The sequence below is a fragment of the Salmo trutta genome, unplaced genomic scaffold (assembly GCF_901001165.1).
Source record: "Salmo trutta unplaced genomic scaffold, fSalTru1.1, whole genome shotgun sequence".
Taxonomy (NCBI): Eukaryota; Metazoa; Chordata; class Actinopteri; order Salmoniformes; family Salmonidae; genus Salmo; species Salmo trutta.
In genome coordinates this window covers 509,969-527,130 of record NW_021822521.1, presented here as the reverse complement: position 1 = coordinate 527,130, position 17,162 = coordinate 509,969, and the positions used below count along the sequence as shown (strand labels likewise).

The window sequence follows — 17,162 nt, the reverse complement described above, 5'->3', positions numbered from 1 at the left end:
TCTGACCTTGCTGCCAACTTCCCCGTTACACCGCAATGACAGACGAGGTAGTACAAAAAGGTTTATTGGATTAAAACATTAGGCATAAATAAGTTGATCACACAGATGTCCGGTACATATTGAAAAGGATATCATTATTATTGTTCACAGTACAGACAGAGCTTATTATTATTAACACAGTACTCTCAGCCATCACCAGCAAGACATTCATCACAAACACCACACACACACACACCACATTATCAATACAAGTAACAACAAATAAGGAAATTCAATTCATGCTTGTTAATCATCAAAAAAAAATTAAAAAAAGGGACAGGAAATGTGTTACATTACAGAGGAACAGAACAGCCATGAATAAACATTTAGAATAACACGTGAAAAAACTAAACACGACATATTCAAAAATATACACTAGACCATCGGAGCTGTGGTGGACACAGGAGAGGGTAGGTAGACAGGAGAGGGTAGGTAGACAGGAGAGGGTAGGTAGACAGGAGAGGGTAGGTAGACAGGAGAGGGTAGGTAGACAGGAGAGGGTAGGCAGACAGGAGAGGGTAGGTAGACAGGAGAGGGTAGGTAGACAGGAGAGGGTAGGCAGACAGGAGAGGGTAGGCAGACAGGAGAGGGTAGACAGACAGGAGAGGTTAGGCAGACAGGAGAGGTTAGGCAGACAGGAGAGGGTAGACAGACAGGAGAGGGTAGACAGACAGGAGAGAGTAGGCAGACAGGAGAGGGTAGGCAGACAGGAGAGGGTAGGCAGACAGGAGAGGGTAGGCAGACAGGAGAGAGTAGGCAGACAGGAGAGGGTAGACAGACAGGAGAGGGTAGACAGACAGGAGAGGGTAGACAGACAGGAGAGGGTAGGTGGACAGTGGTTTAGATCTCACTCTCATACGTGTGCATGTGAGTCTTCAGTGAGAGGATTTCAGGGTAACTCCGGCTAGTCCGGCGGTAGAAGTCCAGGCCCGTGAGGATCTCTACGTCTCGGACCCGGGCCGTGTGCAGCTTCATCAGATCCTCCACCCACTTAGACTCCTCCTCAGAGCTCTGGGGGGACGAAGACAACATCACACAACGTCATGATGCTCTGAGATCTCAATTCAAGGGGCTTTATTGGCATGGGAAGCATATGTTTACATTGCCAAAGCAAGTGAAATAGATAATATACAAAAGTGAAATAATCAAATGAACAGTAAACATTACAAGTTTCAAAGGAATAGACACGTTTCAAATGTCATATGTCTATATACAGTGTAACAATGTGCAAATAAATAAACATAAATATGGGTTGTATTTACAATGGTGTTTATTCTTCACTGGTTGCCCTTTTCTTGTCTCTGTCTTTCTCTCACAATTTCTTTCTCTCTCTGTGTGTGTGTGTGTGTGTGTGTGTGTGTGTGTGTGTGTGTGTGTGAGGCAATAGCACCCTATTCCCTTCACAATACACTACCTTTGATCAGAGCCCTATGAAGTACACTATATCGGTGTTAGGGCGCCATTTTGGACGTAGCCAGGGACTCACATTGCAGCTCTCGTCGTTGTCTGAGCGGTGTGGTAGGATGAAGGCAGAGCTGCTAAGAGGTCCAGAACAGATATCCTCAGCCTGGGTGAAGTCCAGACAACTGGTTATCACACAGTAGTAGTGGGTTGGGATGGGCCCTGAACCACTTCCATACCTGTAGACAAATACATGTGAAGATCACCAAAGGAGGTTGAATATTTGTTCATGGTAGACTGTATGTAGCCAGAGGACAGTCAGTAACTACACTGCTCCAAAAAATAAAGGGAACACTAAAATAACACATCCTAGATCTGAATGAATGAAATAATCTTATTAAATACTTTTTTCTTTACATAGTTGAATGTGCTGACAACAAAATCACACAAAAATAATCAATGGAAATCCAATTTATCAACCCATGGAGGTCTGGATTTGGAGTCACACTCAAAATTAAAGTGGAAAACCACACTACAGGCTGATCCAACTTTGATGTAATGTCCTTAAAACAAGTCAAAATGAGGCTCAGTAGTGTGTGTGGCCTCCACGTGCCTGTATGACCTCCCTACAACGCCTAGGCATGCTCCTGATGAGGTGGCGGATGGTCTCCTGAGGGATCTCCTCCCAGACCTGGACTAAAGCATCCGCCAACTTCTGGACAGTCTGTGGTGCAACGTGGCGTTGGTGGATGGAGCGAGACATGATGTCCCAGATGTGCACAATTGGATTCAGGTCTGGGGAACGGGCGGGCCAGTCCATAGCATCAATGCCTTCCTCTTGCAGGAACTGCTGACACACTCCAGCCACATGAGGTCTAGCATTGTCTTGCATTAGGAGGAACCCAGGGCCAACCGCACCAGCATATGGTCTCACAAGGGGTCTGAGGATCTCATCTCGGTACCTAATGGCAGTCAGGCTACCTCTGGCGAGCACATGGAGGGCTGTGCGGCCCCCCAAATAAATGCCACCCCACACCATGACTGACCCACCGCCAAACCGGTCATGCTGGAGGATGTTGCAGGCAGCAGAACGTTCTCCACGGCGTCTCCAGACTCTGTCACGTGCTCAGTGTGAACCTGCTTTCATCTGTGAAGAGCACAGGGCGCCAGTGGAGAATTTGCCAATCTTGGTGTTCTCTGGCAAATGCCAAACGTCCTGCACGGTGTTGGGCTGTAAGCACAACCCCCACCTGTGGACGTCGGGCCCTCATACCACCCTCATGGAGTCTGTTTCTGACCATTTGAGCAGACACATGCACATTTGTGGCCTGTTGGAGGTCATTTTGCAGGGCTCTGGCAGTGCTCCTCCTGCTCCTCCTTGCACAAAGGCGGAGGTAGCGGTCCTGCTGCTGGGTTGTTGCCCTCCTACGGCCTCCTTCACGTCTCCTGATGTACTGGCCTGTCTCCTGGTAGCGCCTCCATGCTCTGGACACTACGCTGACAGACACAGCAAACCTTCTTGCCACAGCTCGCATTGATGTGCCATCCTGGATGAGCTGCACTACCTGAGCCACTTGTGTGGGTTGTAGACTCCGTCTCATGCTACCACTAGAGTGAAAGCACCGCCAGCATTCAAAAGTGACCAAAACATCAGCCAGGAAGCATAGGAACTGAGAAGTGGTCTGTGGTCCCCACCTGCAGAACCAATCCTTTATTGGGGGTGTCTTGCTAATTGCCTATAATTTCCACCTGTTGTCTATTTCATTTGCACAACAGCATGTGAAATGTATTGTCAATCAGTGTTGCTTCCTAAGTGGACAGTTTGATTTCACAGAAGTGTGATTGACTTGGAGTTACATTGTGTTGTTTAAGTGTTCCCTTTATTTTTTTGAGCAGTGTATGAGACAGCATAGTCCCACAGACAGAGAACACACATTCAATCACATAAAGGCTCTATGTGAGGTTCAGTGACATTATGACGATTGAATAGAGACAGAAGTACAGACATTTGTAACAACAGATTTTAGCCACTAGGTGGCCCTACAACTACATGTTGCTGGATCGTTTCCATGACAACACACTTTATTTGCCTCTTTTTGATGAATGAGTAAAATACGAAATACAGTATTGGCCTTGTGCAGGAAAGGAAATACAGTATTGGCCTTGTGCAGGAAAGGAAATACAGTATTGGCCTTGTGCAGGAAAGGAAATACAGTATTGGCCTTGTGCAGGAAAGGAAATACAGTATTGGCCTTGTGCAGGAAAGGAAATACAGTATTGGCCTTGTGCAGGAAAGGAAATACAGTATTGGCCTTGTGCAGGAAAGGAAATACAGTATTGGCCTTGTGCAGGAAAGGAAATACACTATTGGCCTTGTGCAGGAAAGGAAATACAGTATTGGCCTTGTGCAGGAAAGGAAATACAGTATTGGCCTTGTGCAGGAAAGGAAATACACTATTGGCCTTGTGCAGGAAAGGAAATACAGTATTGGCCTTGTGCAGGAAAGGAAAGAGAAATGACTGTTCCAAATAAATCCTGATGCAAAACGAGGTTGGGTCTGACTTCCCATTGAGAAGTACAGTCGTGGCCAAAAGTTTTGAGAATGACAGAAATATTAATTTCCACAAAGTTTGCTGCTTCAGTGTCTTTAGATATTTTTGTCAGATGTTACTATGGAATACTGAAGTATAATTACAAGCATTTCATAAGTGTCAAAGGCTTTTATTGACAATTACATGAAGTTGATGGAAAGAGTCAATATTTGCAGTGTTGACCCTTCTTTTTCAAGACCTCTGCAATCCTCCCTGGCATGCTGTCAATTAACTTCTGGGCCACATCCTGACTGATGGCGGCCCATTCTTGCATAATCAATGCTTGGAGTTTGTCAGAATGTGTGGGTTTTTGTTTGTCCACCCGCCTCTTGAGGATTGACCACAAGTTCTCAATGTGATTAAGGTCTGGGGAGTTTCCTGGCCATGGACCCAAAATATCGATGTTTTGTTCCCCGAGCCACTTAGTTATCACTTTTGCCTTATGGCAAGGTGCTCCATCATGCTGGAAAAGGCATTGTTCGTCACCAAACTGTTCCTGGATGGTTGGGAGAAGTTGCTCTCAGAGGATGTGTAGGTACCATTCTTTGTTCATGGCTGTGTTCTTAGGCAAATTGTGAGTGAGCCCACTCCCTTGGCTGAGAAGCAACCCCACACATGAATGGTCTCAGGATGCTTTACTGTTGGCATGACACAGGACTGATGGTAGCGCTCACCTTGTCTTCTCCGGACAAGCTTTTTCCGGATGCCCCAAACAATCGGAACGGGTTCATTCGAGAAAATGACTTTACCCCAGTCCTCAGCAGTCCAATCCCTGTACCTTTTGCAGAATATCAGTCTGTCCCTGATGTTTTTCCTGGAGAGAAGTGGCTTCTTTGCTGCCCTTCTTGACACCAGGCCATCCTCCAAAAGTCTTCACCTCACTGTGCGTGCAGATGCACTCACACCTGCCTGCTGCCATTCCTGAGCAAGCTCTGTACTGGTGGTGCCCCGATCCCGCAGCTGAATCAACTTTAGGAGATGGTCCTGGCGCTTGTTGGACTTTCTTGGGCGCCCTGAAGCCTTCTTCACAACAATTGAACCGCTCTCCTTGAAGTTATTGATGATCCGATAAATGGTTGCCCTTTTTATGCAACGCAATGATGACAGCACGTGTTTCCTTGCAGGTAACCATGGTTGACAGAGGAAGAACAATGATTCCAAGCACCACCCTCCTTTTGAAGCTTCCATTCTGTTATTCAAACTCAATCAGCATGACAGAGTGATCTCCAGCCTTGTCCTCGTCAACACTCACACCTGTGTTAACGAGAGAATCACTGACATGATGTCAGCTGGTCCTTTTGTGGCAGGGCTGAAATGCAGTGGAAATGATTTTTGGGGGGATTCAGTTCATTTGCATGGCAAAGAGGGACTTTGCAATTAATTGCAATTCACCTGATCACTCTTCATAACATTCTTGAGTATATGCAAATTGCCATCATACAAACTGAGGCAGCAGACTTTGTGAAAATTAATATTTGTGTGTCATTCTCAAAACTTTTGTCCACGACTGTACAGTACTATGCAGTATTGTGGATGCTTCCCAATTTAAATCCTATTCCTTTTAAAACCTCTTAAGGATCGGACACTTTTTTTCAATTTTCGTCTAAAATGACAAACCCAAATCTAACTGCCTGTAGCTCAGGACCTGAAGCAAGGATATGCTGATTCTTGGTACCATTTAAAAGGAAACACTTTGAAGTTTGTGTAAATGTGAAATGAATGTAGGAGAATTTAACATGTTAGATCTGGTAAAAGATAATACAAAGAAAAAAACGTGTTTTTTTGTTCCGTCATCTTTGAAATGCAAGAGAAAGGCCACAATGTATTACTGCAGTTTAGGCGCAATTTAGATTTTGACCACTAGATGGCAGCAGTGTGTGTGCAAAGTTTTAGACTGATTCAAGTACTGTTCAAAATGTTGTATCAAATCTGCCTAATTGGTTTGCTACATTTTCAAGTATATAACTGTGCACTCTCCTCAAACAATAGCATGGTATTCTTTCACTGTAATAGCTACTGTAAATTGGACAATGCAGATAGATTAACAAGAATTTAAGCTTTCTGCCAATATAAGACATGTCTATGTCCTGGGAAATTTTCTTGTTACTTGCAATGTCATGCTAATCAAATTAGCGCACGTTAGCTCAACCGGACACCAATCCCGTAGAGGTTAAAGTGCACGACTGTTGACCAGCACTATAATAGTGCACTATAATAGCAGCCTTTTTGGGACGTAGCCTGTATGTCAGTATTAGCAGTGAAGATCAAAAGCCCTTACTGTTTAATTTTCTCTGCCGAGTCTCTCAGACCATCGTAATCGTAGTCAAATATGGGCCCACAGATCAAGTTGAGCCCATTTCTCTCCATGGCATACTTCTTCACAAGAGTCTTCTGGAAGTAGCTCCATATTCCTGAAAAAAAGAGAGAGAGAGAGAGAGAGAGAGAGAGAGAGAAAGAAAGGCAAACTGTTACAAGAGCAGCAGGAAAACTTCACAACTCGGCAGCATCTACACCCCTGTATGTTTAGGGCTGTGAGGACAGACTGGATCAGCTCTACACCCCTGTATGTTTAGGGCTGTGAGGACAGACTGGATCAGCTCTACACCCCTGTATGTTTAGGGCTGTGAGGACAGACTGGATCAGCTCTACACCCCTGTATGTTTAGGGCTGTGAGGACAGACTGGATCATCTCTACACCCCTGTATGTTTAGGGCTGTGAGGACAGACTGGATCAGACCTACACCCCTGTATGTTTAGGGCTGTGAGGACAGACTGGATCAGCTCTACACCCCTGTATGTTTAGGGCTGTGAGGACAGATTGGATCAGCTCTACACCCCTGTATGTTTAGGGCTGTGAGGACAGACTGGATCAGCTCTACACCCCTGTATGTTTAGGGCTGTGAGGACAGACTGGATCAGCTCTACACCCCTGTATGTTTAGGGCTGTGAGGACAGACTGGATCAGCTCTACACCCCTGTATGTTTAGGGCTGTGAGGACAGACTGGATCAGCTCTACACCCCTGTATGTTTAGGGCTGTGAGGACAGACTGGATCAGCTCTACACCCCTGTATGTTTAGGGCTGTGAGGACAGACTGGATCAGCTCTACACCCCTGTATGTTTAGGGCTGTGAGGACAGACTGGATCAGCTCTACACCCCTGTATGTTTAGGGCTGTGAGGACAGACTGGATCAGCTCTACACCCCTGTATGTTTAGGGCTGTGAGGACAGACTGGATCAGCTCTACACCCCTATATGTTTAGGGCTGTGAGGACAGACTGGATCAGCTCTACACCCCTGTATGTTTAGGGCTGTGAGGACAGACTGGATCAGCTCTACACCCCTGTATGTTTAGGGCTGTGAGGACAGACTGGATCAGCTCTACACCCCTGTATGTTTAGGGCTGTGAGGACAGACTGGATCAGCTCTACACCCCTGTATGTTTAGGGCTGTGAGGACAGACTGGATCAGCTCTACACCCCTGTATGTTTAGGGCTGTGAGGACAGACTGGATCAGCTCTACACCCCTGTATGTTTAGGGCTGTGAGGACAGACTGGATCAGCTCTACATCCCTGTATGTTTAGGGCTGTGAGGACAGACTGGATCAGCTCTACACCCCTGTATGTTTAGGGCTGTGAGGACAGACTGGATCAGCTCTACACCCCTGTATGTTTAGGGCTGTGAGGACAGACTGGATCAGCTCTACACCCCTGTATGTTTAGGGCTGTGAGGACAGACTGGATCAGCTCTACACCCCTGTATGTTTAGGGCTGTGAGGACAGACTGGATAAGACCTACACCCCTGTTTTGTATTTCTTTACACTACAGTCAGTCTATCCTGGAAAGGCCAGATCAATAGAAGAAGGTGGTGACTGGTTGAGACCCAACAAACCTTGATAAAGCTTTCCGTAATACCCCCAAAAACATTTAAAGCTTTCCGTAATACCCCCAAAAACATTTAAAGCTTTCCGTAATACCCCCAAAAACATTTAAAGCTTTCAGTAATACCCCAAAAACATTTAAAGCTTTCCGTAATACCCCCAAAACATTTAAAGCTTTCAGTAATACCCCCAAAACATTTAAAGCTTTCAGTAATACCCCAAAAACATTTAAAGCTTTCCGTAATACCCCAAAAACATTTAAAGCTTTCCGTAATACCAACAAACTGTCACGACTCCTACCAAAGGTGGCTCCCCCTCCTGCTCGGGTGGTGCTCGGCGGTCGTCGTCACCGGCCTACTAGCTGCCACTGATTCCCTTTTTTCCCCCCTTTCCATTTATTGTTTGCACCTGTTTTTGTATTGGGCTGATTAGCTGGTCTATTTTAGCCAGTAGGCCCGCCTGCTCTGTGTGTGGGATTATTGATCTGTGTGTTGCTTATGTACACGCTCATTGTGTTTAGGTGCTAGTGCGTGTTTTGCGCCGACTATTTTCTGTCCCCTGTGTTTGGGGCACTTTGGTTTTGTGTGCGCTCTGGATCGCTGTTGGGGTGGCTTGTGTTTCGCCGTTGTGTTCATTAAAAACACTACCTTGTATTCTCTGCTTCCTGCGCCTGCCTCCTCACCCACTACGCCCAAGCCTTACACAAACCTTTAATAGCTTTCAGTGATACCCAACAAACCGTGATAAAGCTTTCAGTAATACACCCTAAAACATTTAAAGCGTTCAGTAATACCCAACAAACCTTTAAAGCTTTCAGTAATACCAAAAAAACCTTGACAAAGCTTTCAGTAATACCCAACAAACCTTGACAAAGCTTTCAGTGATACCCAACAAACCTTGACAAAGCTTTCAGTGATACCCAACAAACCTTGATAAAGCTTTCAGTGATACCCAACAAACCTTGATAAAGCTTTCAGTGATACCCAACAAACCTTGATAAAGCTTTCAGTGATACCCAACAAACCTTGATAAAGCTTTCAGTGATACCCAACAAACCTTGATAAAGCTTTCAGTAATACCCAACAAACCTTGATAAAGCTTACAGTAATACCCAACCAACTTTGATAAAGCTTTCAGTAATATCTAACAAACCTTGATAAAGCTTTCAGTAATATCTAACAAACCTTGATAAAGCTTTCAGTAATACCTAACCAACTTTGATAAAGCTTTCAGTAATACCCAACAAACAAAGCTTCAACAAACGTTCTTGGTCAGGTTTCTTGTCCAGCTTCTATGCTAAATTTCATGTTATATTTTATTATACACTGCTCAAAAAAATAAAGGGAACACTTAAACAACACAATGTAACTCCAAGTCAATCACACTTCTGTGAAATCAAACTGTCCACTTAGGAAGCAACACTGATTGACAATAAATGTCACATGCTGTTGTACAAATGGAATAGACAACAGGTGGAAATTATAGGCAATTAGCAAGACACCCCCAATAAAGGAGTGGTTCTGCAGGTGGTGACCACAGACCATTTCTCAGTTCCTATGCTTCCTAGCTGATGTTTTGGTCACTTTTGAATGCTGGCGGTGCTTTCACTCTAGTGGTAGCATGAGACGGAGTCTACAACCCACACAAGTGGCTCAGGTAGTGCAGCTCATCCAGGATGGCACATCAATGCGAGCTGTGGCAAGAAGGTTTGCTGTGTCTGTCAGCGTAGTGTCCAGAGCATGGAGGCGCTACCAGGAGACAGGCCAGTACATCAGGAGACGTGGAGGAGGCCGTAGGAGGGCAACAACCCAGCAGCAGGACCGCTAACTCCGCCTTTGTGCAAGGAGGAGCAGGAGGAGCACTGCCAGAGCCCTGCAAAATGACCTCCAGCAGGCCACAAATGTGCATGTGTCTGCTCAAACGGTCAGAAACAGACTCCATGAGGGTGGTATGAGGGCCCGACGTCCACAGGTGGGGGTTGTGCTTACAGCCCAACATCGTGCAGGACATTCGGCATTTGCCAGAGAACACCAAGATTGGCAAATTCGCCACTGGCGCCCTGTGCTCTTCACAGATGAAAGCAGGTTCACACTGAGCACATGTGACAGACGTGACAGAGTCTGGAGACGCCGTGGAGAACGTTCTGCTGCCTGCAACATCCTCCAGCATGACCGGCTTTGGCGGTGGGTCAGTCATGTTGTGGGGTGGCATTTCTTTGGGGGGCCGCACAGCCCTCCATGTGCTCGCCAGAGGTAGCCTGACTGCCATTAGGTACCGAGATGAGATCCTCAGACCCCTTGTGAGACCATATGCTGGTGCGGTTGGCCCTGGGTTCCTCCTAATGCAAGACAATGCTAGACCTCATGTGGCTGGAGTGTGTCAGCAGTTCCTGCAAGAGGAAGGCATTGATGCTATGGACTGGCCCGCCCGTTCCCCAGACCTGAATCCAATTGAGCACATCTGGGACATCATGTCTCGCTCCATCCACCAACGCCACGTTGCACCACTGACTGTCCAGGAGTTGGCGGAGGCTTTAGTCCAGGTCTGGGAGGAGATCCCTCAGGAGACCATCCGCCACCTCATCAGGAGCATGCCCAGGCGTTGTAGGGAGGTCATACAGGCACGTGGAGGCCACACACACTACTGAGCCTCATTTTGACTTGTTTTAAGGACATTACATCAAAGTTGTATCAGCCTGTAGTGTGGTTTTCCACTTTAATTTTGAGTGTGACTCCAAATCCAGACCTCCATGGGTTGATAAATTGGATTTCCATTGATTATTTTTGTGTGATTTTGTTGTCAGCACATTCAACTATGTAAAGAAAAAAGTATTTAATAACATTATTTCATTCATTCAGATCTAGGATGTGTTATTTTAGTGTTCCCTTTATTTTTTGGAGCAGTGTATTTACGGTAGGTAGGTTCAGTTTATATTTGGTTACCCATTACCTTCTATTTGGTCTGAAACTAAAGTGTTGTGCTAGTTGTTTCTGCCCATGTGATCTACTCAGTCAGGAAAACATCCCCTAACCATGAGGAAACCACATCTACCCAGTCAGGAAAACATCCCCTAACCATGAGGAAACCATGACATCTACCCAGTCAGGAAAACATCCCCTAACCATGAGGAAACCACATCTACCCAGTCAGGAAAACATCCCCTAACCATGAGGAAACCACATCTACCCAGTCAGGAAAACATCCCCTAACCATGAGGAAACCACGACATCTACCCAGTCAGGAAAAAATCCCCCAACCATGAGGAAACCACATCTACCCAGTCAGGAAAACATCCCCTAACCATGAGGAAACCTACATGAACATCCTCTCCAACCCAGGCCTCAGAGTGAAAGCAACATATTTGAAGTGTGTACATTATGGAGAGGCAGTGGGGTTGTGTACCTATATACATTTCTGGAGGGGATTTTAATGGTGTGGATATTCCTCAAGTACACAGTCAGCACTTACACACAGTGGCACAGTTTAACATCGGAGGGTCATAGAACTGACCGGCCCGAAACTGTCGACCCACACGCTATCCATATACACTGACACTGACACACACACACACACACACACACACACACACACACACACACACACACACACACACACACACACACACACACACACACACACACACACACACACACACACACACACACACACACACACTCTCTCTGTCTTCCTTTCAAGTCCGTCACGTTGTTGGGTCTGCAGGTCATTAGTCAACGTAATTACTTCCTCAAACATTACATTTAGACTAAGTGAAAACTGGAGTAAACCAGGAAACAGTTCCATCAATCCATCTTGTCAGTGTGATTTCTGTTCACTGTTGATGACATGTGAATGTGGCCTATGAATTACATTTGACATGCCATGTAGTTTTAGAAAATGTTTGACTTACTTTTGAATGCTGGGTACATGGGTACGGTGTTAGTGATGAGGACTGCATCAAATTTTCCGTCTTGGGTCGGAGCCAGCTCTAAAGATATAACAGAAATGGTGGAAAATCAACGTTTTAATGTACAGTACAATTTAGATGGCCTCAAGTCTTATTACTGCGTTGTAAACTACAGTACATCAGCTGGGTGTTCCAAAGGTGGTCTTGAATGCTAAGTCGAATGTGGTGTTAGAACCAGGCGTACGTCAAGCTGGTGCAACCAGCCACTGGTCAACAATCTGACAGGAGAGAACATTGAGGACCTACGTGGAGGGTAGAGGAAGGCGAAGGAGATCTGTTTGTCAGCCTTGTAGTTGGAGCAGGATTGGCTGAACGCCGGAAGGATACGGATGTCAGGTCTGACACAGTTAGTCAGATGCTCTGGTAGAGGTGTTACTTCAACCTGGAAAACACATCACAACGTTAGACCACTGTAGACTGTAGTCAACGTTAGACCACTGTAGTCAACGTTAGACCACTGTAGACTGTAGTCAACGTTAGACCACTGTAGACTGTAGTCAACGTTAGACCACTGTAGACTGTAGTCAACGTTAGACCACTGTAGTCAACGTTAGACCACTGTAGTCAACGTTAGACAACTGTAGTCAACGTTAGACCACTGTAGTCAACGTTAGACCACTGTAGTCAACGTTAGACCACTGTAGTCAACGTTAGACCACTGTAGACTGTAGTCAACGTTAGACCACTGTAGACTGTAGTCAACGTTAGACCACTGTAGACTGTAGTCAACGTTAGACCACTGTAGACTGTAGTCAACGTTAGACCACTGTAGACTGTAGTCAACGTTAGACCACTGTAGACTGTAGTCACTGACAATACACTAGACCAGGTCTCTCCAACCCTGTTCCTGGAAAGATAACCTCCTGTAGGTTTTAACTCCAACCCTGTTCCTGGAGAGTTACCCTCCTGTAGGTTTTAACTCCAACCCTGTTCCTGGAGAGTTACCCTCCTGTAGGTTTTAACTACAACCCTGTTCCTGGAGAGATAACCTCCTGTAGGTTTTAACTCCAACCCTGTTCCTGGAGAGATACCCTCCTATAGGTTTTAACTCCAACCCTGTTCCTGGAGAGATAACCTCCTGTAGGTTTTAACTCCAACCCAGTTCCTGGAGAGATACCCTCCTGTAGGTTGGGTTGGAGAGCCCCACTCTAGAGACTATAATTAGACCACTGTTCAAATTAGTAGTGAACATAAAGTATTGACGATGTATGTACCAGTCCATGGGTTTATCTTGAGAGGATTATTGAATGAGCTATTTTCCCTTGTCAAACATCAGTTATAAACTCAGTGTGTACAGTAAATAGCATATAGCTAATATCAAAATAAACCATGTATGAAACTTGTAAGCTGTGTCCTGTATGACATACCTGTTTGGAGACGGTATAGGACGTCCACAGGGGCATAGAGAGGGATTCACTGTACCCACTGATATAGTCACTGTGGTGTAGGATGCTGTATTTAGTACGGAACAGAACTGCAGGTCGACCATGAGGGAGGTTCTTGCTGTCTGGAAGAGAAGACAATAATCCTAAAAGCTGGCAACAAGACTCTGGAGAGGATATTCAACAGTAATATGACAAATAGGACATAATACAACCCTTTACTGACATGTCTATGTAATAACATGTTAATAACAACATTGTTGGTGCAGTAATCAGTGTTATTACACAGGTATTAGCATTACTACTACTGAGGCATAAGACCAACGATATGGACCAGAGAGAGACGTACCATCAACAGCTTGCCTCAGTCTCTGATTAAGCTCTTCCACTTTGTTCTGTAAGAGACAGAGCCACAGTGACTCCAGGTTATAGCCTCTTACAACGGGGACTTTCAAAGCTCTCTGCCCCCTATTTTTTGAACGTAACTGCAAAAGATTGAAGGTGAAAATCTCTTGCAAAGACATCTATAATCTCTGCAGAAGCAAGATGACTTCACAGACAGAAATAAGAAGAGGAGGGAATCAAACAAACAAGCATGAGAACGTGTAGCAGCAGCTATGGATTACAGAGACAACAATCAGTGGCAGACACAGAAACCAGTTTAGACACGTAAAATACGCAACATGTAGTAATGCCTAGTGCTACAGATGTCAGTCAGGTCATAGGTCAAACACACACACACAAAACAGATCAATATAATAACAAGTCATCTATTTCTTGAGATGCAGAAATCATTCTGATTTACTTTTTTGAAGCAAATATCAAGTTGATATAAAAACCAAAAGCTCCATCTGTCTACGGCTGTGAAAGCCATAAAAATACAATCTCATTCTAGTTCTGTGGTGGGAGCCATAGGGATAAATACAGTTTCTACAGTATCCAGCTCTAGAGTGAAACAGTATCCATCTCTACAGTTTCTATCTCTACACTTTCTACAGTTTCTATCTCTATAGTGAAACAGTATCCATCTCTACAGTTTCTATCTCTACACTTTCTACAGTTTCTATCTCTAGAGTGAAACAGTATCCATCTCTACAGTTTCTACAGTATCTATCTCTATAGTGATACAGTATCTATCTCTACAGTTTCTACAGTATCTATCTCTATAGTGATATAGTATCTATCTCTACAGTAATACAGTATCAATTTCTACAGTATCTATCTCTACAATTTCTACAGTATCTATCTCTACAGTTTCTATCTCTATAGTGATACAGTATCTATCTCTACAGTTCTACAGTATCTATCTCTACAGTTTCTACAGTATCAATCTCTACAGTATCTATCTCTACACTTTCTACAGTATCAATCTCTACATTCTACAGTATCAATCTCTACAGTTTCTACAGTATCTGTCTCTACAGTTTCTACAGTATCTGTCTCTACTGTGATACAGTATCTGTCTCTACTGTGATACAGTATCTGTCTCTACTGTGATACAGTATCTGTCTCTACTGTGATACAGTATCTGTCTCTACAGTGATACAGTATCTGTCTCTACAGTGATACAGTATCTGTCTCTACAGTGATACAGTATCTGTCTCTACAGTGATACAGTATTTGTCTCTACAGTGATACAGTATTTGTCTCTACAGTGATACAGTATCTGTCTCTACAGTGATACAGTATCTGTCTCTACAGTGATACAGTATCTGTCTCTACAGTGATACAGTATCTGTCTCTACAGTGATACAGTATCTATCTCTACAGTGATACAGTATCTATCTCTACAGTGATACAGTATCTATCTCTACAGTGATACAGTATCTATCTCTACAGTGATACAGTATCTATCTCTACAGTGATACAGTATCTATCTCTACAGTGATACAGTATCTATCTCTACAGTGATACAGTATCTATCTCTACAGTGATACAGTATCTATCTCTACAGTGATACAGTATCTATCTCTACAGTGATACAGTATCTATCTCTACAGTGATACAGTATCTATCTCTACAGTGATACAGTATCTATCTCTACAGTGATACAGTATCTATCTCTACAGTGATACAGTATCTATCTCTACAGTGATACAGTATCTATCTCTACAGTGATACAGTATCTATCTCTACAGTGATACAGTATCTATCTCTACAGTGATACAGTATCTATCTCTACAGTGATACAGTATCTATCTCTACAGTGATACAGTATCTATCTCTACAGTGATACAGTATCTATCTCTACAGTGATACAGTATCTATCTCTACAGTGATACAGTATCTATCTCTACAGTGATACAGTATCTGTCTCTACAGTGATACAGTATCTATCTCTATAGTGATACAGTATCTATCTCTACAGTGATACAGTATCTATCTCTATAGTGATACAGTATCTATCTCTATAGTGATACAGTATCTATCTCTATAGTGATACAGTATCTATCTCTATAGTGATACAGTATCTATCTCTATGGCTATAAGAGATGTGCTGTTCTGTAGCTGACCTTGTCATCACAGCTGCAGCCTAAGTCATCGGTCAGAGTGATGATGGGACCTGAGATGGTGGGTTTAGACACCTCCTCTGGCATGGTGGGCTTGTGGACCGGGCTTTTCAACAGGTGGTTCAGACTCCCATGAGTCCCGTTGTTAGGGGCAGGCTTCAGGCCAAGCAGATCTGTTCCATGAAGACGGACAATAAAGTATTGAATTGTTCTGATTACAGTAAGATCTCAAGTCAAAATGCAATACAACGTCACTGTCCATAACGTATGAGTATGGGCTGATGAATGCTACTGTATGCCTCCCTCAAATAAAAAAATATGAAGATGCCTTACCACACATGACATTGTAAAGTTCAATGTTTTCAAAAACTGGCACTTTGGTCTTGAATTTAAACATAGGTCCATGTCCAAAGAAAATAGTCTAAAGGACAGAAACAGGATGAGGTAATGATTAATCATTTATGGCAACAAGAACACTTAGATCAAGATGAGGATAAAACGAGCATACCTGCATGCTGTTTATCTTGTTGTCATAACCGTGATCTCCTGCAAAACCACATTTCCCAGGGTGCCTCTTTCCTCCTTCTGGAGACTTTCTGTAACAGACAGCATGAAACCAAAATTCCAACATCAGACAATTCATGGTTTTAATAATATTAACTATCTACAATTCCTCACCGGGATGACGACTATATGCAGCCTAAATAAACAGTCAAGGACATTGTGTCTGATTTTCATAACGTTTGATTTGATTCAAACCAGACCCCACAGATACAGCCCTACATACACAGTAACACACTGAAATCCTTATAGACCCAAGTATAAAGGATTCTGTTTTTCCAAGGCCAACCTACACCACCACATTTCCCAGTAAAGCCATGTCATTGGAAAACAGACACTTTTTTAATGAAGTTTGCATTAAACCCTACAGTCAGTGGTGTCTGTGTAGGGGACAACCCACAAGCACGTAGAGCCTGAAAAATCACCAACGGCAGGGAAAACGGCTAACAAATATTACATTTCATTTGGGAATTAAATTTAAAAGACAGTTTTACTCTGCTAGCTGCAAAGCTGCAGAAGGGTAAGAATTTCTCACTCAGAAAGCATTAAGTTCACAACTCATAGTGCCAGCGATTTAAACTAGTCTATATGTTAGCAGGCAGGAGGAGAGATCTCAAAGATCTCTTTCATTGAGCTCTGTGGCCATGCCAACTCAAACACGGTGACATCCCCATGGAGCAGGCTTATTCTGAACCAGCCCTCGCCTCTCTGTCTTTCAACCATTGATTTGTTTTCAGTTGTCGTCCGCAACAGACAGACAGACATTACCTCATGTGTTTACACAGGGAGTGATAACTTTCCACTGGGTCTGACCAACACTGGGACTGATGAT

At 44.1% G+C, this 17,162-nt stretch overlaps 1 protein-coding gene across 1 annotated transcript in view; it reads right to left on the bottom strand.

The window, feature by feature from the left end:
• Nucleotides 1–725: 725 nt before the first annotated feature.
• The window catches only part of LOC115182466 (ectonucleotide pyrophosphatase/phosphodiesterase family member 2), a 41,157-nt gene continuing 24,720 nt past the window's right edge, over nucleotides 726–17,162 (bottom strand). Inside the window, exons 16-25 of the mRNA XM_029744063.1 lie at nucleotides 16,278–16,365; nucleotides 16,103–16,190; nucleotides 15,773–15,942; nucleotides 13,609–13,654; nucleotides 13,245–13,384; nucleotides 12,124–12,259; nucleotides 11,821–11,898; nucleotides 6,310–6,442; nucleotides 1,526–1,679; nucleotides 726–1,050 (exon numbers count right to left, since the gene is read on the bottom strand). Coding sequence (XP_029599923.1) covers nucleotides 880–1,050; nucleotides 1,526–1,679; nucleotides 6,310–6,442; nucleotides 11,821–11,898; nucleotides 12,124–12,259; nucleotides 13,245–13,384; nucleotides 13,609–13,654; nucleotides 15,773–15,942; nucleotides 16,103–16,190; nucleotides 16,278–16,365 — 1,204 coding nt within the window. The 3' untranslated portion in view covers nucleotides 726–879. The remainder of the gene's footprint in view (nucleotides 1,051–1,525; nucleotides 1,680–6,309; nucleotides 6,443–11,820; nucleotides 11,899–12,123; nucleotides 12,260–13,244; nucleotides 13,385–13,608; nucleotides 13,655–15,772; nucleotides 15,943–16,102; nucleotides 16,191–16,277; nucleotides 16,366–17,162) is intronic.